The 23,630-nt window shown below is 34.9% G+C and overlaps 1 protein-coding gene across 12 annotated transcripts in view; it reads left to right on the top strand.

Moving 5' to 3' along the window:
- Window positions 1-23,630, top strand: part of SOX5 (SRY-box transcription factor 5) — a 992,020-nt gene that overhangs the window by 582,575 nt on the left and 385,815 nt on the right. For 6 of the 12 annotated variants that reach the window (XM_004270915.3, XM_033430326.2, XM_004270913.3 and 3 more), the window contains exon 1: window positions 14,627-14,784. The exons of the other annotated variants lie outside the window; for them this stretch is intronic. In XM_004270915.3, coding sequence (XP_004270963.1) covers window positions 14,747-14,784 — 38 coding nt within the window. In that variant the 5' untranslated portion in view covers window positions 14,627-14,746. Of the gene's footprint in view, window positions 1-14,626; window positions 14,785-23,630 lie in introns of those variants that run through there. 12 annotated transcript variants of the gene reach the window in all.

The following is a 23,630-nucleotide window of genomic DNA, read 5'->3' as shown; positions in this document are numbered from 1 at the left end:
GGAATTCTCTTCCATCCCAGCTCTGCTGCAGCCTCCACCATACAAACTCACCCTTATTCTCTAATATTTCTATTCTCCCTAAGTTTGGGGGGTTTGGGGGGGTTGTTTTTGAGAAAGAGTTCCAAGTCTAAAAAGTTTGAAGATTACTACTTTATATTTTAATTAATCAGTCATAACTAGTTTATTAGCAGCCTAGTTTTACTTACAGAATGCATTTTTAAATATTATACACTTCAAATGCAGAAATTATGAATGGGATAAAATTTGTAGTCTTTCAGCTTTTTGTACTTCACTCATTCATGCATGTGTGCATGCTGAACTTAGGCTATAGTCTGTTTAATCCCGTTAAACATATCTCTGAAAGCTCTCTAAGGTCAGGCCATTAAATTAACCAGTCTGAGTTTCCCTGATACTGAATTTTGCTTTTCTATGGATATGTCAGATTCAGGAATCAAGGACAGTTCCTTGAATTCTGCATCTGCTTTTGTAATCTCTTAAACTGTAGGTATGTAGACAGAATTGCATATATGTGACAGAAAAGCATGATCATATGTATTTGACAGAAATTATAGAAAAGTAGAAATGAGATAAATTTATTGTTTTGAACTAATAGAATGTGATTTCTCATTTGTGTTTTTCATAACTGGTCTTATGTTCAGGCAGCAGTTCCTGCTTTCTCCTGTGCTTCCTCAGTATCTTAATTGGATAGCTTTCTATTTGTTTAATTGGCTTAAGAATTTGTTTAAATATGTATTAATTTAGGAGGTTATTTGCCCTTTTTTTGCACTTAGATGCATCCATTAGAACGTTCTTTATGTAACAGGGCAGTTTCTTTTTAAAAGAATTCATTTGCTTTCCTTAAGCTAAAAAAGAATGGGCATCTTCAACATATGTGTTGGTATTTATCGTTCCCCTGCCATGTTTCCAGAATATCAGAATGATAAGGGGAAATCGTTAGATTCTCTCCATTTAATTTAACAGTTTTAGTTGGACGGGATCATTATTGCATTTTCTTTCAGTGAATTGTGCGTTGCTTTTTAGGTGAATCAAACTGTTCAGGTTGCTTATGATGTTCAGCCTTTGGCATAATGTCACTAATGATTTCTACAGGACCTTGAAATAAAGCAACAGGAAAATCTATCAGCAAAGAGATATAAATGGAATATTTTTAGATCAGAAATAAGATTTAAATCTTTGTACTGGAAGAAAAGGACAACAGTGGGCAATTGCATACTCGATCATTTTAAATGCAGTCAAAATGGCAGTGACTGCCTAAGTGCCAAAATAGCGTCTGGACTCCTGGAAAAATGTAATGGTAGTTGTATTTCACAGGGATTATTACCATTCAGAAATTAATAAAGAAGTCCGTTATTTTTTCCTCAAAACTTTAGACATTTAAAATTTTCTACATTTTCTTCTCTCCCTGGTATAGTTTTCCTAGAGTATGCCTTCAGTTGATGCTTTTCTGTTTCTAACGTAATTTTTAATCTGGAGACCCTGTGTTGTTTGTAGTCTTTTTTGTGGAAGGGAATAAAATAGTTGTGCGTGTGTGCATGTATGTGTGTGTGGGGTGTGTGTGTGTGTGTTTGCAGAGAGGTGGAGGAAGGCTATGGAATTTATGGTTTCATTTCATCAGAGATGAACTCTTCTGGTATTTCAAGAGCATCTCTCAACAGTTACTAAGTTGCCAGAATCAGTGGTTTTTTAAATAGGCCTCTTTTAAAAAAATTGTCATTATGTTTGTCCTTTCTTGAAACTTTATTTTTTCTAGTTTAGTACTTTACTCACCTTATTAAACAGACTTTCATACTTATGAAATAAAATCTACTTTTACTATGATACTTTTACACACTTCAGTGTAATATTCCCATCTCTAAGTTAGAAACCTTTACTCAGAAGTTCTGCCATTATGTCAAATTCAATGCAGCATCACTTTTCCCACAAAAAATCCCAACTTCCAAACTTCTGTTAATACCACCACAGTTGTCCACGGACTTTGACCTTCCACCCATGTTGTTTCTTACACTTCAATCCTAGCCTAGGGAAGGCTGCTTTGAGGAGGTAATACTTAATCGTGGTGTAAAGGTGGTGATGTCCTGGCCTTGGGAAACAGGTTGTGCAATGGCCTGATACCAGGACACACAGACGCAGGGTCCCGCAGTCTCCTGATCTTTTTTTGCAGATAGAGCATGCCGTGGGTATTATAGAACATTGAAATAGTCTGGAAGATACAATAATGAATAAGACAGAGCATCCATCTTTTTAGAGCTTAGAGCTAAGTAGTGGGAACTTATGTTCAACCTGTTATGGGAGTCCCAAGAAGGATAACAGGTAAGGGATCAACATGGGATTCCAATGGAATCTGCAGCTTCAACAAATCTTAAAGGATGAGTAGCAATTAGCCTGATAAAATGGGGTAAGGGAGCGTGGAAGATATTCCAGGAGGAATGCACATTTCACACCAAAGCATTGAAGGAAGAAGCAACAGGCTGTTTGCCAGCAACTTTACCAGCCTGGTACAGCAGGAGCATGAAGTTCATGACATGTAGGAGAGATTTGGTTGGGTAAGGAGACCATGTCAGAGCATTAGAAGTCAAACATGACATGTTAAGGACTTTTATTTATAATTAGGCTATCATCTCTCAAACTCTTCAAACTATATACAAGCCTCTGTTAAAGAAAAATATTATATATCCCCAAGGATATATTCACTGGGGTCTTTGAATTTCAGTTAAAGAAACATTTATATCCAAAACTAAAATCATGTTCTATGAAAAAGATCATTAAATCGAGGACTTTTATTTATTTGTTTGTTTGTTTGTTTGTTTATTTTTGGCTGCGTTGGGTCTTGGTTGCTGCACGCGGGCTTTCTCTAGCTGTGGTGAGCAGAGTCTACTCTTCATTGCGGTGCGCGGGCTTCTCATTGCGGTGGCTTCTCTTGTTGCAGAGCACGGGCTCTAGGCACGCGGGCTTCAGTAGTTGTGGCTCATGGGCTCAGTAGTTGTAGCTCATAGGCTCTAGAGCGCAGGCTCGGGAGCTTGTGGCACACTGGCTTAGTTGCTCCGCGGCATGTGGGATCTTCCCGGACCAGGGCTCGAACGTGTGTCCCCTGCATTTGCAGGCTGATTCTTAACCACTGCGCCAGGAGGGAAGCCTGAAGATTATTTTAAAAATGAGATTTTTAGTTTTTTTAGCAGGTGAAATGCTTTTTAATAACAAAAATTACATATTAATTACAGGCCTCTAAGAATAAGATGTGTGGGGCTTGCTGATATGAATTTGAGAAATTTTGTGTATCGTTGATGAGCAGGCATCGGAGAGTTTTTAGTTTAATTAGATGTGTATTTAATTTAATTTATGTATATTTAACTTTTTTTGAAAACATAATGGATTCACATTCAAAATAAAGAAAAAGTATAAAAAGCTTTAAAAAGCATACAGCAGAAAGGTTTTAATCTCATAACTGTCTTCCATTTGTCCAGTTCTGACTTCCCCCTGTCCCCACAATTATAACCATTTTGTTTCATTTTGTTGTATATCCTTCCAAGGTTTTCTTATATACATATAAGCAAAAAGAAACTTGATGTCTTATTTTCACACATTTTGTAGCACATTGTACTCAGTTCTTAGATATGTACCTTGCTTTTTTTACTTTATATATATATATATGTCAGCAATTATTATATTGAAGATGTTTTTATATCAGTGCAGAGTTACATTCTATTTTCTTTTATTAATAGCTTTATAGTATACCATTGCTTTGTTGTTTCCCTTTGGATTGTTAACAGTTCTGTGCTATTACATGCTGTTCCACAGTGACAAACTTTGAATATGTAACATTCTGCCCATTTGAAAATATATCTAATACATTCCCAGAAGTGGAATTGCATTTGTAATTTTTGTAGGTGTTTCCAAATTGCTGTCCAGAAGGGTTATATTGATATACAGTTCTACTAGTAATATACAAGAACATGTGTTTCTGTAAGTCATAAACGGACTATAAGTGCTAGTAAGCTTTTGCTGTGTTAACAAACAACCGTACTCTGTCCATGGATTACAGTAAAAAAAAATTTTTTTTTTTTGCATGTGTAACATGAGGTTTCTGTGGGTCAGCTGCGTGTTGGCCTGATTGGACTGAGTTGGGGTCCATTTGACTCTATGTCTCTTGTCATTCTAAGACCCAGGCTGATGGACTAGCCCCTATCTGAGATATGCTGTTTTCATGGTGGAAGGCAGAAACAAGATAAGGTAGCTGAGCCAAATCAGGCATTCACAGAGAAAGCTCCATATTCCATCGGCCAAAGCAAGTAACATGTCTAAGGCAAAGTAATGGAGTAGGAAGTAAAATCCACTGTAGGGAAGTTTAGCAAGGGGGAGGACAAATTATTTATGAATGAATACAGCCTAACAAAATGTTAAATTTTTCATTTTTTGCCAAACTGGTAGGTTAAAAAAAATAGTAATCACATTGTAGTTGTAAATTGCACTTAAATTAAAGGATGTTAGCATCTTTCCTTTATTTAAGAACCACTTCTGTTTCCTTTTCTTTGAATAAGTTATATTATTTGTCTGTTTTACTATTGGATTGTTAACCTTTTTCTCATTGATTTCAAAGAGCTCTTTACATATTATGGAGGCTATCACATTCCTTTGATATGGGTTGCATATATTGTTTTTCCAAAACAGTAAGACTATGCCAAGATTATATTGCAGATTGCACATGTTCTCTTCTGGTGGATTTATGGTTTTATTCTTTACATCTAAATCTTTATCCATTTGGAATTTATATTCCTGTTTGCCTTGGTCATGAGGTAATTGCTGAGCATTTGTTGAAAGCCACCTATATCATTAACTAGATAGAATATACTGAATTTTTCTTCTGTGTTTGGGTATTTTCTGTACTTTCTTTTCTATTCCTTTGGCTTTTCAATCCATTCAATATACATTGTTTTAATCATTGAGACTCTATATTATATTTTAATATCTGGTTACCTGAGCCCTTATGCTTTTTCAGATTTTTAAAATGATTTTTCTTATTTATTTTTTGAGGCAAACTTTTGAATTAGTTTGTGTAGTGTTTTAAGCATATGCTGGTATTTTAATTTGAACTTATTAAATTTATACTGTCATTTAGAAAGAAATGATATTGATGCTACCTATCCAGGAACATGGTATATCTTTCCGTATTGTGTTAAAGCTTTCTTCAAATAGGTCTTTATGTGAATGATCTTATTCTTAGATATTTTATCTTTTGTGTTACTAATGCTGATGGGTTTTTTTCCCCCACTATCTTTTGATAACTAAGCTTTGTTCAAATAGGTCTTTATGTGAATGATTTTATTCTTAGATATTTTATCTTTCGTGTTACTAATGCTGATGGGGTCTTTTATCCCTGTTATCTTTTGATAACTGGGGGTGATCATATATATACAAAAGCTATTGATTTCTTTATACTGCTTTTGTTCCCCACTGTAATTCTGAATTCTCATAGTGCTTCTGGGATTTTCAATTGATTCTCTAATCTATATTTTATTAACTCCAACAAACTAATACTAAAATTATTGAACTTCAGAAAATAAAGTCACCTGTTACTTAAAATCCCCACACAATTTTGTTTCACTAAATAATACTTTTATCATTTTATCTTATGTTGTGATAACTTTTGGAAGTAGCTCTCTTGTAGAGTGGAACAGGCACTAGGTTGGTAATTGGAAGACTTGGGTTCAAACTGGGGTTCTGCCTATTACTAGTTGTGTAATCTGAAGCTAGATAATTTTTGTTCCTGTACTTCACTTACCTTTTCTGTGACGTGGAACTAATATTTGTAACTGATACATTCCAGATTTGTTTTAAAAATTAAATGAATTAACCTGTGTGAAAATCGTAGATTTCTAGTTAGTAAGAACTTGATAATATTTTTATTGGAACAGGATGTCCATATTTTGCCCTAAGTCATAATTCCTTGAAAAAAAAGTGTTTATCTTTGTGTCCTCACCTTTTATGAGAATGCTCTGGGCCAGAAAAGATGCTCATAAAAAAAATTATGTGTATTGATTCATTTTTTCCCCCTCAGTATGTCTAGTAAAATTCAAGGAACACACTCAATACTAGAACAGTGCTTACTAAGTTGACTTGCTCTTTAAGATTAAGAATAATGGTCCACCTATAAAGCCTGAATGAATCTGAAGTTTGGTCCTCAAACCAGGAAGGGCATGCATTTTTATTTTTTTAAGATGTGCATATATGATGCTGGCATATCTTACAAATGCTTATAGTCTTTTAGTCTGTGCTTTGACTTTAAGCAAGACTTAAAAATAAATGTTTCAGATTACAGACCCATGATTTGTTAAGAGTTAATTAACATTTAAGTGTTTTTAAATACTAACATACCATTTGATACCTAAAGTGTTCTTCAACTTTAGGGAAATTTACAAATATCAATTTATCTTTTTTTCCATTTATGAAAGTATACATTATAAACAATAAAATTTTAATATGTATAGATGGTTTACAATACAAGTGTAAATTAAACATTCTGTACATACTTACTGAGTAATTGAATGAATACAGTCTTTTGATAATGTCTGGGGTTTTTTTTTGCATTTTAATCCTGTGCATAGTCTGACTGAATTATTTTCTAAATTATGGCAGTAAGTCATTTTTGTTAACAATAGCATGAAAAATAAAGAAACTGTGTATTTGGCAGGAGTTCTACACAGTGTCCACAAAATTCATTTTAAAAACTAGTTTTTCTTGAACGTAATTTGCCTGTCAGGATTTCTCACATTTCAGCTTTTTAGTTTGTCCTTGAGTTTCTCATTTGATGTCTTGAAATTTCAGATAAAGGCAGAATCCCTTGTATTTATTTCTCCCTACAGTGCCAGTCACTACCATCACACACATATGATGTGTTCAATATAGTAATAAACTGCTATTAATTCTATCATTGAATTAGATAATGCCAATAAATGGGATTGTACTTATCAGAAAAAATGAAAGCTGTGACTTGAAAATTCAAGCACAAAATTTTCAGGATTGTAAATAGGTGAATTTAGTCATAAAATTAATTCTTTTGAAAATGTGGTCATTTTTTGTGACCAGTTAAGTTCTCCTGGTCATTTTAATTTAATTGAATTTAGCCAAACTAACTTTAATTAATAAAAGATACTTTTCTTCACAATCTCATATTGATGTGTGAATGTAGAGTTATCGCATTCTTTAAAGGGTCAAAATAAAGTACAAGGGCTGTTCTTAAAACAATTTTAAAAGGGTATATAACTGGAACAAAACTGAGAAGGGTAAGAAGTTTTACTTTGCAGATTATAAATTGATTTATCAAAGAATAGATTAAAGAATAGGAACTTGAGAGTCGAGAGGGACCTTAAAAATCATCTTCCCTGAGATGTTAAAGTTGTAGGCAAGACCACACCACTAGTAAGGAAGGAATAGAGGCCTAGAGCTCAGGCCTCCTTTCAGCTTAGCTACGATTCTTTCCTCTGTGGTGTTCTAGACATAAACAGACTGGACATTGTTAATAGATAATATTGTAATTTACCATGAATAAGATTTGTCATTTACTTAGTATGCAATCAAAGAAGAATATAGAGAATAGACAAGTGAGATCAACTTAAAAATGAAGCTAAGTGTTCAAATGTTTTCATATTTTACTCAGTTTTCGCTCTTATTTCTGCTCTGGTTAGTTAACATCAAGAAATACATAGCACAACTACAGTGGAAAAACTTCCCTGAAAGATGTACACTAAAATATTTTATAGAAATTAATAAGTAGCCACATTGTAGCAATATCATGGTGCTCCTTTTCACTTTGCTGCTGCCTCAATGTAGTGTGTTCCCTGAATTTCTTTCCAGCTTGAGAAATACATAACAGAAAGTTTGGTGGTCAAGAACACTTTTTTAAGGTATGGTCCCATTCGAATGGCTTCTCTTCTCGTGGGTTATATGGATTTTTTTACTCAGTAGGGGTCTTGACTATTACCACCAGAGTGATTGGTTCATGTCTTTTTCAACCTCATGAACTGGCGACAGTTAGGCAATACCACTTATCACAAGGAGAGTTGATTGTATAACGAGTAAAAAAATTAAAGTGTAAGTTAGGTTGATCTTCCTAATAGATATCTTTTCCTGAAATGATCCTTTCTGTAAGACAGAAATTTCACTACTGCAAAGTAGTTACATGGCGACCAGAAGATAGGCCTCCTTTATATGCAGTTTCACTTTCTGTGGTTTCAGTTACCCATGGTGGTCAACCATGGTCTGAAAATATTAAATAGAAAATTCCAGAAGTAAACAATTTGTAAGTTTTAAATTGTGCGACTACTCTGAGTAGCGTGATGAAATCTCACACCACTCGGCTTGGCTCTGCCTGTGATCCCCATCTATTGACATCATCATGACTGTATGACCCAGGATCACCAGAGCACATTGATCCTCCTCTTGACATATCATCAGAAGGTCAATAGTAGCTTAATGCTATGTCACAGTGCCTGCCTCATTCACCTCACATCATCTCATCACAGAGGCATTTTTTCATCCCACATTATCACAAGAAGAAAGGTAAGTACAGTATAATAAGAAAAGTGAGGACTACTGTATTTTCCCTTGGATACCCAAAATTGTAATCATGTTAGAGAATGTTTAGAAATTATTTTTAAAAAGAGAGCCAGACTTTATGATGAGTGTACTAATTCTGATGTTTATTATCACCATAAATAGCACGAGGGTGCTATTCTTAACTGTTTTTAATTGTTGTATAAAGAATCATCTTTTGGGCTTCCCTGGTGGCACAGTGGTTGAGAGTCTGCCTGCCGATGCAGGGGACACGGGTTCGTGCCCCGGTCCGGGAAGATCCCACATGCCGCGGAGCGGCTGGGCCCGTGAGCCATGGCCACTGAGCCTGCGCGTCCGGAGCCTGTGCTCCGCAACGGGAGAGGCCACAACAGTGAGAGGCCCGCGTACCGCAAAAAAAAAAAAAAAGAATCATCTTTTATATCAAGTTATTTGTGAGGATAGGTTAATCATCGCTCAACCTAACTTTGACGTTTAAATATTCTCTTAGCGTTAAAACATTCTTATAAGCACTTTCCTGTACACTTGATATTTAATAGCTATTAGGGTATATTTGAGATAAATTAACATTTGGTGCCTTTTGAGAACTTCGGAGGAAAGTTGTCATAACTTTGGTGTTGCCCATTTCTTCACTTGTTAGTTTTGGGACCTCGGACAAATAGTTCTCTTTGTAAGCCGTGGTTCCCTCATTTGTAGTTGGGATGATACAGCTACATATCTCATATAGTTGTTTTGAATGTTAAATGAGATTATTTTATGTGCATCGCAGTGACTGGTACAAAGTTCTCAAACACTAAAAGCTATCATTTTTAAATTACTTCAAATTCTTCTGAAGGAGGTAAATAGTAAGATACCAAACAGTGGGAGCTATTACTGGGAATGGCATCATCTCTTTGAGACAAGTATGAGACGAGTTTTTAAGGTGAACACATTCTTAAAGAATGTGTTGTTGAAGAACACTGGTTGGTCAAAAATGTGATCTGAGGACAATTCATCTGTATATTCTAATTAACCAACTGACAATACAGAAGAGTATGAGGGTGGGATTATATGCCAATTCTCTTGCATAAGTGTATTATGGGGAATTGAATTTTAGGTCTTTAAAAGGAAGAGAGGCTGTTGAATTTCTTAGGTATGTTTCTAAAGAGGTCCAATGACTTATTCTACTCTAAGTCAAGGTTTTAAGCTGCACCTGATAGGTCAGTGGTGAGCTCACCAGGCATTTGGTGAATGGCTCACAGACGTACATTGGTTGGAAGTTCTTTTTTTTTTTTTGAAAGAGGGAGGGTTCTTTTTTAACATTTTGTGATAAAGCAAATACCTGTAGGGGAAAAAAAAACCAATAAGTGAATATTTTCTTAATGCCTCTTGTGTCAGGTTAAAGCAACACAATATTGGTATTGTCTGACACTGATATTAAATTCATTGTGGTTATAATACTAAAAGTTTCATTTCTCAAAAATAACCTTCCAAATTCCATGAACTATTGCTTGATGATAGGAACATGTATCAAATATTAAAGTGTTATCTGTACCTGTGACTACGTATTTCAGTTTCAGTTATTAAAATAGAGGATATTTAACAATTCTATCTTAAAAACAGGGGAATGGACATTCTTCCTTTTATTGAGAAGAGAAATATTAGAAAAACTTGTTGAAACAGTGTCTGAAAGAGGTTAAAGTTGGAAATAACTTGTTTCCTGATATTCTTTTTGAGAATTCTCCAGCAGTGTTCACTAGCATATCTTATATTTTCTTAGCTTGTGTGAGTCTCATTTTTATATCTACAATGGAAACAACATGAGCTCAAAAGCACACTTTTTCAGGTTCATCCCATTTTCCATAATACTGCTGTGGCAATGTCAAAGAGACTCATTAAATGTTTTATGGGGTTTCTGTTGTAGTTTGTGCTTTGGTTCTCTCTGAAGATGTATTTATATTTGTACATCTGTGTTTGTAGATCATTTTGTATTTCCCACCAATTTAGTTATTGTTCAGTAAGTTCTTGTCATTGCTTTTCATGCATTTGCTTTTGGTTTTAGCTTTTCTTACCATATTTACCTTAGAGAGCTTGCATATAAAACAATTAATTTGAATTTTGCTCATATATATTTTTAAAATTAGATTTATTGGAAATTTTTCTTGAATTTTACTTTTAAAGCCACAGTACTTAACATGTTGTTAAGCATTTAATAAATGTTCAGTGAATGATAAAGTGTATCTCAGTCTACATATATTATGAAACTTTCTGGAGACCTATACTTATAATAGTATAGCAAAATCACATTGGGATGTTAGTTCTGATGTAGACAATACCAGGTATGTAACCAATTGAATATCTTGAACTTTTCAGGTAATTGATAAAGAATATAGATTTATTTAACACATATTATGTGCTAGTCATTAGCACATATTTAATATTTAAATATTTTAACATTTAATGTAAAATAAAAAGAAGACATAATGGTAATTTACTATTAAGCATTGGGTTGCTGGGATCAATTCAGTTATTTAATAAAATTATCAATGACAGGATTTGAGAGAATATTTTGGAGCTGCCTTCTCTTTTGCTGACTTCTAAAATCTTGCAAAAATGTTAATTTGCAATGTAGAATTCAAATGAAAGAAAACTTTTACAGCCTAGAAAGGTACATTTAAAACTATTTATTTCATTCAGCCATCAAATACAGTACTAACTTAGTGACAATGAGATTATATCAAATTTAAATTCATTAACAATTACTTGAACGCCTTTTAAATCACTTAAAAAGTGAGTACCATCTTGGGATTTTCACTGAAGTATAAATTCTGGAGTGTTATTTTATTCTGTATTATGGTATCAGAAGTGAAATAAGATTTGGCTTCAAGTAACAAATGGGCCACTAACCAGTTGTATGACTTTAAATTCCTTTTGCCAAAGTTTAAACACTGGGAAACTTAGGGCTATATATACCCACACACTTTTCTATGCTGCATATGATCCGTGAGCTAATCTATGTGAACAGAATTCTTTATGAGCTTGGAGTTCCATTAGTTCAAGTTATCATTATTAGGATGATCATTATTATATCTGGCAAATTTTCTGTCTAGTTCCTAGTCTATTTCAGTTTCTTCAAGGATAATTTTGCAAGAAGTAATTTGTTTTGAATGGCTGCAGAAATGTTTATAGAAATATGTTAAGCTCTTAAACTGACTTCCACACCATTTAACATTTTCCTATACGTCCTTTGTGTTTGTTTGGCATGTGTGTACTTACACATGCACATAGTAAATGTCTATAAAAACAAAACCAAAGACAAGGATGAATGTGATATGAGCATCTTTGCTTTACACTGTAGTTGGCCTCAAACCCTCTTTCTTACCTGCTCTGGTGACCTTCTGGATTAGAGTTTCAGAGAAACAACCAGAGGTAGTAGCTGTAGCAAGATAGCAGCTGGGACCATACGGATCTCAGCATCCTGCCTTATGGCCATTATCTTTGTTTCTATCTTTATGCTGCCACTCTGTCTCCTTCTTGTGTTCTCCCTGCATCCTCTCCTCACTGCCGCCCCCTCCTCTTCCTGACTCCAGCTCCCGTTCGTTGCCCCTTGTAACTTACCCTTCCTCCTCCTTCATTTTTCTTTATTGATACAAGATGAAACAAGACTCCCTAATTAGGAAATTCTTTAAAAACTATTTTTTAAAGTGTACGTAGCCAGGCAGCTACCATTCCCTAAATCCCATATCCACCATTAACAATGGAAAAAATTATTTTTGTATGCTATATCAATTAGAGTGTATTAGACTGTAGCCCCCTTAAGTGCTGAAATAATAGATATTTAAAATAATGCAACAATTTTCTCACTTTCTATGTAGGAATGGGTTGTTGCTATAATAAAAAATAATTTGAGGCTAATGACAAGAAAGAATAGTGAGTAATATCTTTCCCCTTCCCCAACTGCTGAAAATGAAAATCATGTCAGCATCAAGTCATTTTTGCCACATCCCTTGTTAACAGCTTTTTTCAGGGCGGGTCATAATTCTGTGTTCTGTTAGTGTCTTAACTCCATAGTGACATGCTTCAATCTTATTCCACATTGATTTTGTAGTGTATATACATGTATTTTTAGGATACCCCTTGAATGATGGATCTCATTATTAAGTTATTATCAACTTTGGCAAAAATGTTATAACCTTTGAATGAAGAATAAATTTATTAATATGATAAGGTTAATAATTGATTTTGCTGTTTGGAATTTGTGTGTAATGTCTCATTGTGTATGTCTAAAAAAGTAAACTTACTGTCTGCCTGTCGCCAGGAGAAAAAAGTGGGACCTAATCAAACTGCTGTGGGGTCAACCCTTGTGGTTTTAAAGGCCCTTAATGTTGTCCAGCTGCAAAATAAAAGGAATTGGGAGGGGAAGTTGGAAGGAGCGGAGGGGGCTGGGGGGGAACGTGTGGAAAAGAACAGGGAGTCTGGCTTTTATTTTTTTTTTTTTAAGTGAGTTCAGTGCCAGCCTGGACATTGGCTGTGCAGACTATTGAGCCATTGTCTGCTCCATTTCCAGAATAGCCCCCAGTTAATCACTTCGGCTTTGAAGGGAATTTCCTCGTGGAATTCTCCACAGAAAATCTAATCAACTGACCTGCCCTCTCAACAATGGAAGGCTTTTTTTCTCTCTTTCCCTTATTGGGGCGGGCTCTGTAATGTAGCCTTTTGTGCAGAATGAACCCTCCCAGTAGGAGTGGAGAGCGTGTGTGAGCGACTGAGTGTGTGAGTGTGAGAGTGTGTGTGTGTGTGTGTGAGTGTGAGTGTGTGTGTGTGTGTGTGTGAAGAATGCACACTATCTCGTGTTGGTGAGTGTGTGCTTACTCCCTGACCAGATGCTGCGGTGCACGGGGCAGCCACCATCTCTGCATGCGTGTCTGTGTAAGTGTCTCTCTCTGTGTTTGTGTATGTGCCTCTGTCATTTCATGTCAAAGGTACATTACCTGATTACCTTCCTCGCCTGCCAGATTTTTATCTAGATAATTGGAACTGCTATGGAGGCTGTGCCTTGCCAGCCAGCTTAGGAGCCGTAAAGCCCTAGTTTGTCCACCTTGTTATCTGTGGCTGCCTGGGCAGAGGAAATTAAAGAGATCCTCAGCCAGGGGAGCGCTTCCCGCCCTGACCTCCCCAGCAATCCCGAGCAGGACAGTTTGTTAGGACCATCTTTTTGTTTTCATTTGTTGGTTTGGTTTGGGGTTTTGTTCCCTGGAGTGTGCGTTATTTTGGTATGTGGATACCTATTCCCCTCCGCATCGCACATCGTGTTTTATGGAGTTTGGAGCTGAGGAAACTTTGGTTGGGTTGCCAGGACGTTCGCACCACTTTGTGGAAAGCGCGAGCTAACAGTGAGACCGACAGAGTGAGTGACAAGTTGTTTACAGGTTTCCTTGAAGGGGCCTCTGCTATATTTCAATCTGTCAAAGTTGCTTTTCTTCCCTCAGAACAATGCCTGATTGTTGTGTGCGAGAGTGTGTGTGTGTGTGTGTGTGTGTTTCCGTGTGCGCACGGAGAGAGCCTAGAAAAGGGTGAGAAGGCGTAACAATTCTTTGTGTAAAAATGCTATTACTAACATTTAATCTTTTTGCTTAATGAGTTAATAAATGCAGTTTAATCGGGGTTCTGTTAGGTTACAGATTTCTCTTTTAATCAGTAGCAAATGCATTTTCAAAAATCATATTGTGTGTGTGTGTGTGCATGCGTGTGCGTGTGTGACTTTTATTATTTAGAGGAGAGAGTATGGGAGACGCGTTAAATGAGTTGACTTCTCACATTCGGTAATGTCTGGAAGGGAGAATTAAAAGGAAAGGACAGGCACCCTGAGGTTGTCTAGTGCCTTGCAGCCCGAGAGCGTGTGGCTGGAGGAAGGGGGAGCAGCCCGACCCGCTGCTGGAAGTGCGCTACCCCTTTAAGAGACTGGTCAAGGAGTCCTAGGAGAGGGAGGGGGGGTGAGAGAGAGAGAGAGAGAGAGAGAGAGAGAGAGAGATTGAGAGAGAGAGAGAGAGAGAGAGAGAGAGAGAGGGAGGGAGGGAGGGAGAAAATCAATTGGTTTAGAAGGTTTGGACTCACTTGACAGGTTCAGTTGGAGACGATCATAGGTGGCTGCTGTGACAAAGGGAAATTGTGCTTTTCCAGCATGCTTACTGACCCTGATTTACCTCAGGAGTTTGAAAGGTGAGTACAGTTTTTCCCCCCTGATATATTGAAGTGCAACTATCCCATTTTACAGTAGTCTCTGAATCCATTGGAAGATGCTCCCTTAAAACGTGTTTTAAGGGAGAAGCTTTTAGCTAGTGCTTCTGCAGTCTTGTTAGCTGATTTTTGTTGATTGCCCAGACCAAATGGAACTGATTTGCAAAGTCTCCGGGATTTCTGCTAATATTTTTAGGTTACGTCCTATAACAGGAAATTAAATGAACATTAAGCATCTCTCTCTCTCCCACTCGCTGCTTTTCTCTTTCTCATTCACTCTCTTACTTTCTTCCTTCATTGATATTTTTCTCCCCTTCTACACCTTTTTAAATGCTTTTGTGTGCAGAGTGTTACCATTTTCAACATCTCTGTCTCGTAATATCTGGGGTGACAGAAGGTTTTAGTGGTGGTTAAAACGGAGGCTATAAGTTCCTATTTGATTCTTCTGTAAAACTTTGGAAGCTGCTCAGTAAAGCACATGACCTTTTGTTGATATAAGAGAGCAGATTTTTTTTTTAAAGAAAATTTAACATCACAGGAATCTATTAGTACATTACTCTGAAATGTCAAAAAAAATGGGGATGATCCCTTTTTAAGTTTTTAGTGGCCACTTTTTGCACTGTCTTAAGCTGAATTTTGATTTATTCTGTTTTCCCTTTTGCTATGATGGGAATAAGTTTATTTGTAGTCAAGTATTTCCTATTAGAGAAATGTGTGTAATATCCTTCCATTGGATGTTTTTGCAAGTAAAGCAGGGCTCTGAAAGAATTTTAGCCCTCTTCGTGTTCCTATAAGTACACACTGCAGTTTTTAAATTTGAGTTCTTATCCTAGCATAAGTTCATTTTTTGGAACTATAAATAGAATTTTGTTTGCCATTAAAAAGAATTCAAACTTTGTATTCTGTATGGTGAATTAGAAAAAAAAGCTAAAAAAAGCCAGGATGCATGATACCCAGGCTTTTTTTTTTCATTTTCATGAAAGCTACCTTCTGTATAAACATTTGTTGTATCTGACTATGCAATGCAAGCTAGGTGCTAGACCAGCTGGTTAAAAATATGCTAAGTCAAGCTGTTCATCGCTCAAAAGACTGAATTTGATATGAAAAGACGAAAAAAGAAAGGACAAAGATTAAAACATTCTAGAAGTGAAGCAATGGAAGAGAAGAGGGGTATTGAGAATAAAATAATACTTGAATGTGGTCAGCTATTAGAGAAACCAATATCAGATCAGGAGAGAAAGTAAAATAGCCAGCATATATACTTTAATACTGTCTTCTTTCTTTCATTTCCTCCTCCTCTTTTTTTTTTTAAAAAAAAAACTTAAGGTGCATCTTCACCACATAATTCCAGTGAACGGTTGAGCTTTCTTAACAGTTTTGAATTATTTTTTTCAAAGTTCTGTATATTAACTCTTTAAAATAGTTAGCTTTTTTTTTTTTTTTTTTTGGTAAACATAGCCTGTTTCATATGTAGGTATTGAAGTTATTTATACTGGAACATACTACTGCTTAATACCATAGTGAGTTTTCTAGTATGTGCAGAGCGACACTTAAATGATAGTATTCTTCAACTCTATACTTTTCGAAAATAAAACTCTGAGTCTGATTTGTAAGCCTGTTAAATGACTGTTCTTATAAAAAGGTAGTTACATATTAACAGGCTGTAGCCTATTCCTTTATATAGGCAAGCTTTCCTGCTGTGAACTTTATTTGTATTTTTTCAATTATCTCTTTTTAAACTAAACTTTTCCCTTTCCTATTCCGATGCTCAAATCTCTTAACACTTTTTTTTTTTCCTGGTGAGAATTTCAGTTTTTTGTCCCTCAGAGGCGTGCTTTTCTAACTGCCTAATTAAATAAGCAAGTGATAATCAATAGAGTTGTCAGTATAGACAGCATCTTTGGAAATATTAGTAGCTAAAATAATTTTGAAAAATGTCCTACAATATAAAATTTCCTAATAATTTCCCCTGTGGTTGTAATTGGTAATACATACAAAAATCTCAGTAAATCATTACTATTTGTTTACACTGAATTTGTATGGCTGAGTGTATCTATAGTCACCCACATAGAGTATATATCATGCAGACTCAATATTGAATATTTATATTCTCCAAAGGAAGTATATATGCTGTAATTACACTCTCATACATAGTCAGCTTTTTTTGCCTTTTCAACTATCTGCAACTTTCATTGGATATGTAGGTCATTTCTATCGAGTGTTAAGTTTTTATTCTGTTTGCTCACCTGATATAGATGAGTTGTTCACTCAAACTTAGTCAGAAATCTGAAAAGAAGACTTCTAAATTTCTATATGAAATAGAGAACATTGCTCTGGAGGACATTAATAAGTTGCTTGGGGCTTATGTATTTTGGAAGTTGTATGTGATTTTTTTTCTAGTTTCATCAGTAGTCTTGTCTATCTTCTATTATCCTTTCCAACCTGTAGACTATTTGAAACTTTAAGGAATATTCAAAACTTAAATGTCTGGATCAAAATTGGAATATAGATTTGTTATGTCCGTATTATCAGCCCTAGAAATGAACATGATCAATACTGTCAGACTAATAAACAGTTGCTAAATAATTCAGAAGTAGTAACAATTTCACTGTCTGCTAAAACATATTCAGGAGGTAAAGCAAATTGAACAATGATTCTAAAAAGTAAAGAAGTTGAAATATTTTATTTTTACTGTCAAGCATCCCTAACATAATTGATTATGATTAATGAAAAACAATTCTCAGGTGGGAGGTGAATAGGCAAAGTATGCTCTAAGGAATTATTTGTAAGCAAAATCTTTTAACTCATACTATTTAGAGGAAACATAACTGGCAACATGGTCTAAATGTTAGTAATAGTGTCTAGAACGAACGCTTGAACTCTCCGAAAAAATTTTAAATGAAGACAGTGAATTTATATATTTACCTGAAAATAAATAATAAAAATTGTAACTAAGGGTTTTTCCTTTCAGAATACCATTTATTTTTTCATGTTCTTAGAATGAAAATATTTAAAATATTTGTCTTAAATATCAATATCAGTTTGTTTCTGATGACTGAAAAAAGCATTTTTTGTTACTATCAATAATATTGTATTCTATTTTTCCTTATGTTTATATTTATCCTATTTGACTGTAATGTAATTGTTTTATGACCAAGGTACTTGTTACACTTTCTAATTGTTTTATGTTAAGAGACTTAATTAAAAAGCAAGTATAAGATGATTGCTTAAGAAGACAGTCTATTAATGTCTAGAAAGAAAAAAAAAAGTTGGGCTCTAAGGTAGTGGGATGAAGCAGATTAAGCTTATAATAGCACCTATTTGGTGGCTTCTCTCAAAACGGGTGCAGAAACACACTGCCAGTTTTCTACATGTTGAAGGGAACACTACAAGAGTAAAACCTTCTGCAACAAAAATTTAACTATTTACTTTATATTCCCATCTAATTTATTTATGGCCATATAGACTAAAGAAATAATTTTTCACATTAAGAGACTTTTAAGTGTTTTTCTGAAGAAGGACATATACATCAGGTACTGTGAAAAATTAATTTTAAAAATTACCATGAAAAATCACTGTTAATGGGCTGCAAGAATATTTCTGACATTAGCAGTACTTTAATCACCTAAAGTTTGTCCATAGTAATAATGTATTTATCACCTGGACAGATTCATTAAGCTTGATTAAAAACTTTTTTTTAAACCATTGTGCTCATGAGTGATAAATACATTCAAGTTAGCAGGTAACCCCTAGGTGTGAATCAAAGGAAAGTTTTCGGCTCACATTGTCACCTAATGGCACCTGTAAACCTGTAAGTTTGATGTTATGTTTTCAGGATGTTCTGATATCTGCCTTTGTTCATTTTATTTATTTATTTTTTATTTTCTATTACCTTGTAGAGGAAAAGGTGCCTACAACTGATTATAGATTTTAATTACCATCCCAATAATTTGCAAGCTAACTGAGCTAAGATATTAGTTTGGAAGGCAGCTTGCATGAAGCAGTGGACAAACCATACTTGTGTCACACTCAAACTGGAGGACTGTCCTGAAGACTTAGCAGGCGATGCGATCTGACTGATTACCAAGAACAATTAAGGGTTAAATGTCAGGTAGTTCAGTGTTTAGCAGGTTGATAGATAGAGAAATGTGTGGATGTTATGATTACTTCACACGCTGATATGGTCTTATGTTTCTCAAGTATAATCAGCATACAATAATGTATTTATCTGTGCTTAGGGAGCTTTTAACTAAAGTCTGTATATGCACCATACCTGAGAGGCAACTAATAAGGCCTGTTCTAATACTTGAGCACATTACTCCTCCATAGAGCTGGAAGCTATTTCAAAGGTATTACATTCATAATGCATTTAAAAAGCCAAATTATATTCATGGTTAAAGTCTGACTTTTATTGTCTGTTCTTTCCACAATCAATTCTCCAGCCACCTAATGAGTATGTGTATAATGCAGATGTGTATTATGTATATTGAATACCTCCCTTTCTATAGACGAGTTAAATAAATATAACTGATAGATTTTGGTTTTCTTCCATAGTTTGTTACTCATTTATAATTTCAATGAGTTTAACAGCATGGGAAATAAAATAATCTTGATGTTTCTCTTGTTCTAACTTATATATAGTTTAATATGTCAGGTTTCTGACTCAGATGATGGCACTCAGATAGAAATATGTGCAAAGATTTAACCAAAACATGAAATATCTTCCTTTTAAAGGAAACATTTTGTTGGACAAGAATTGGACTGAAACATAGCAAATTCTTTCTTGCTCCATTCATTCTGTCCTTTTTTCTTTTCACTGATTGAGAGCATTGTCATTTACATTAAATATAAAATTTGAATGTTATATGGATGAACATGATCGAGTGATATTGCTGGAGAAGAAAAAATTTAAAGACATACTATTTTGCTTCAGCGAACAGCACTTATTTGGACATTCTTTAAGAGAATGCCTCATATTTCTCCACTTTAATCAGGAACTAATAATGGTTCAGGAGGTGACCTTTTCATCCTTTCTGACTTCTGTGTTTTCTCCTGCAGTTTGGAAACTGCACTCCCTTCTCTTTAGCATTATCTATTCTTCTCTTCACTTACTAGTTGAGAGTTCCTACATCTCTGGAGATACTGTGGCGTGTGGTTCTGCTTGTCCAATAGGGGGGTGTTGCATTTCTCCACATTCAGTATCCTTTTCCCTCGGAGCCTGAGTGTAAAACCTCAGCAGTACTCCCTGCCTTTGCCAGCCTGAGGAGTCAGAGACTCAAAGTTGTTCCCAGCTCTTGCGCCTTCATTGTAGAGCTGCATTCTGCTCAGTGGGCTGCCGAGAAGGACCAGACCGAAACAAGATTTAGAAGAATTCTGGTGAGAACTGTTTATAGGGATATGGTATTTTAAAAGAATGTAGTAAACAAACAGAATTGTGGCATAAACAAAGATAATTAGCATAAACAATGTCGTTTTAGGACAGGTGGTTTTAAAAAACAAACAACAAAAAACCCAAATATGAACCCAACTTGAATGCTGCCAGTTTGGAACCACTGAACCTTAATCTGTACTTCATGAGAATTACCCAGGTTTGTTGATAAACTTATTAACATGCTTTTTCTGTTTCTTTTGTATCATTTTCCGGTCATTATGCCCTTTTGTCACCCAGCTTGAAAGTAATCTATTACAAGGTAGTGTAAGGACTTTTTACCCATAAAACATGACAGAAGGAAAATTAAAAACAAAAACTTGTGGTTGTTCATAGACATTTGAAATCAGTATCGAAGCTTAAGTCAATTCAAAACTGAACTCAGCTCATTGTATTTTAAATCTCTCTTTGTATCTAAGTGACATTTCAGTCACTTGGCTGTTTAGTATTAATGCATTTACTTTCGTCTTGCCTCAGAATTCAGAGATTTCTTGCTATAGCTGAATCATCACTTGTGTTATATGTTTATTTCTGAGTGTTGCTTATGTCTGCTTCCTATTTTCTCTATGAGTTAGTGAAGGTGGTACAGCACTATATAAATGTAGTTGGTGATCATGCAGTAAGAGGATGCTAACTATTGTGGACCACGTTATCTAAACCTACTATGCTGTCGTGATGAATTTTTATCTGGAGACATTTAGGTTTATTACTAAATGACGTTTTTTCTTAATGCCTTCTACTGAACTATTTTGGCTTAGATGAAATGTGGAGTATGGTGAGCAGAAAGCTGTTTATTTTTCTTGCATTAAGGACCAAAGTTCTTTATGGAAATGTAAAAGGTTTTCTTCTATTTGTCTTCTCGTGGAGAATGGGGACCAGGAATTCAAAGTAGGTAGCTGTAGTATTCTGTAGCCCTTCTCTCAGCTGAAATGAAAGCATTTGTGAATGAGTTTTGGTTTCTTGGAGTTATAAAGATGTGTGTAAACTAGTAAACCATGTCTCATTCATGTGCTATGGAGATTTCTCGTACTTCAGGGACAAAAATAATTTGGCTACTAACGAATTAGGGCTACCTGCCAGTGCCAACACATACTGTAGGTAAGAGGAACACTATAAAGAAAAGCTGCTGGCAGCAAATCCCTTGAAACTTTCATATGTAACAGTGTTTCTATTTCTGCTCTTCACATCTTTGAAAGAATGTGTTTTTTCGAAGAGAAAATGTTAAAAAAACAGAAGATAGGATGTTTCTTAAAAATGTATTAGTAGCTTCATTTTTAATATTTCTCATTGTAGAGCTGCATAGGATTTTATTATGTTCTATGCACACGTGCCTCCCCTCTCCATCCCAGTCATTTCTGTGACATTTAAACCTGAGTATCAGATGCATTGAGAGTAGATGTAATATGAAGAAATGAAATTTGCCGTATAGGGCCAAAGAAAAGGCACCCTTGAAACCTTATAAGCTTTTTATATTGGCACTTTAAGAGAGTTAGACCAGTTGGGACGCTGAGCAGCAATTCCATAAAGGATGTGTCCTCTCTTTTAGGGCTTCAGGAACATCACTGAGAAAGAAAGGAAAGAGTTAACCTGCTTTGCTTGTTGGTATATTTTTTAATCTAGTAGTAAAATAGGACACAGGCCCAAATCTTGTTTTCTTGGTATATTTTTAATCAAAATTTATTTTAAATGTAGTAAATTATTTACTTTAGTACTGATTTGGGTTTTGTTTTCTGTTTTTATGTGAATTAGGATGATGGTACCAAGGGGGTAGGTTGTTTGAGAGTTGGTTGTGAAACTTGCAAATATGATCTGTTGATTTGTCATTTTAAACAATTTTTATCTAATAAAAGAGCATCCTAATGAAAAAGAAACACAGTGAAAATGAAAAATATGTCTTCACATAAGAGAACACAAAATGAAAAAGTGAGGTTTTATTTATGCTATTAATTTTTCATTCACAGTTAATATAGGTTGCTTGATGAAGATCTAAAACATTTTTATTCTAATTCTGGAGTCAAGGTATTACTTGTTTGCTTACAATTCTTCCTTTGGGTTATTTACCCTGAGCCAGTTTGTTGGGCAATAATTTACAAAGTCCAAAGACTTTTTTAAAACTTGTTTCTCGATGTCCTTTTGTTTCAACCCCCATTTAAAAAATTTGCTGTCGAGTTTCGTAATATGTTTGAGAAGCGTTTGCAGGAAGATGTCATAAAATTAATGCCAATATTTCTTCTTTTTTATCAGCACTACAAGGGATCTATGTTGAAGATTTGTTAGGATAATGTGTAGTGAAAGGAGTGAACTGGTAATCAAACTTCAATTTCTGATTCATTCACTAATTCACTAACTTTGACCTTGAATGAGTGCTAACTGAATATACAATATCAGATTCAGATTGTCATCTCCCCCATAGTATTATCAGGATGCGAAGAAAACTTCTATGTAGTATGCAAAGTCCCATTAATCAAACAGAACACCTTGGGATGGAAAAACAAAGATAACAATGAATGCTATTTCTGAGACCAGAACTTCTATTTCTCTCCAGTCCTAAACATAATTAGCATTTGGGAAACACAGGAAAATGTATTGTTTTGAGAGCCCTAAGGGCTGTGGGATGTAAATGTGGTAGTGTAATCGTTTCTAAAAATTTTAGCATTACTGGAAGAATAAAACGGATCTAATTTGACCTATAAACAGTTTAGGAATATTGAATGCTTTAAAAGCATTCTTCTAGAGAAAGAAAGGCATCCAGAAGCTCCTGATAATCAATTTAAGGAACAAAGTAAAGGAGCAGACTATATAGACTTTCAAAAGTAAATTAAAAGATAATTGGGTGTCGCTAAGAGTTATGTGAAGAATTTATTTTGGGGAATGAAATAGTTATACACATACACACATACAAAAGTTTGGAATTTAGGAGAAACTTTTTCGCTTAGAGGGTAATGAAATTTTGAGTAAGTTGATTTTGAATAAATCATACCAAATCCTGATGAAGCTGCAGTTTTGGGGAGAAAATCTTGAAAGGAAGAAATATTTCATAGAAATAGTAACAAAGTTCATTCCCACTTTCTCATTTGCAGCACAGAATCTTATGACATGAGCTATAGGGACATATAATAATATTCAGCTTTAAAAATCTGAAGGTGGTATTGGAGTTCATATTTAATGGAAAATTTGCATTCAAGAAGGCTAAATCAAGATACGCCTGAGTTACATTTGGGGATATTTGAGATTTGGGGTTGAGATTAGAAATTTAAGTGTTAGAATATTAAGGCATACATATAAAATGGCAGGTTTTTGGTGGATTTTTAGTATTTCTCCTAAAGCATAGAACAATTTCCTCTTTTTTGGTAAAAATTTACATTTGTCAATATCTTCATTGATTTGTCTTTGGAAGTAT

Source organism: Orcinus orca, chromosome 11, assembly GCF_937001465.1.
Source record: "Orcinus orca chromosome 11, mOrcOrc1.1, whole genome shotgun sequence".
In the NCBI taxonomy this organism is placed as follows: Eukaryota; Metazoa; Chordata; class Mammalia; order Artiodactyla; family Delphinidae; genus Orcinus; species Orcinus orca.
This window is presented reverse-complemented; position numbering and strand designations above follow the sequence as displayed.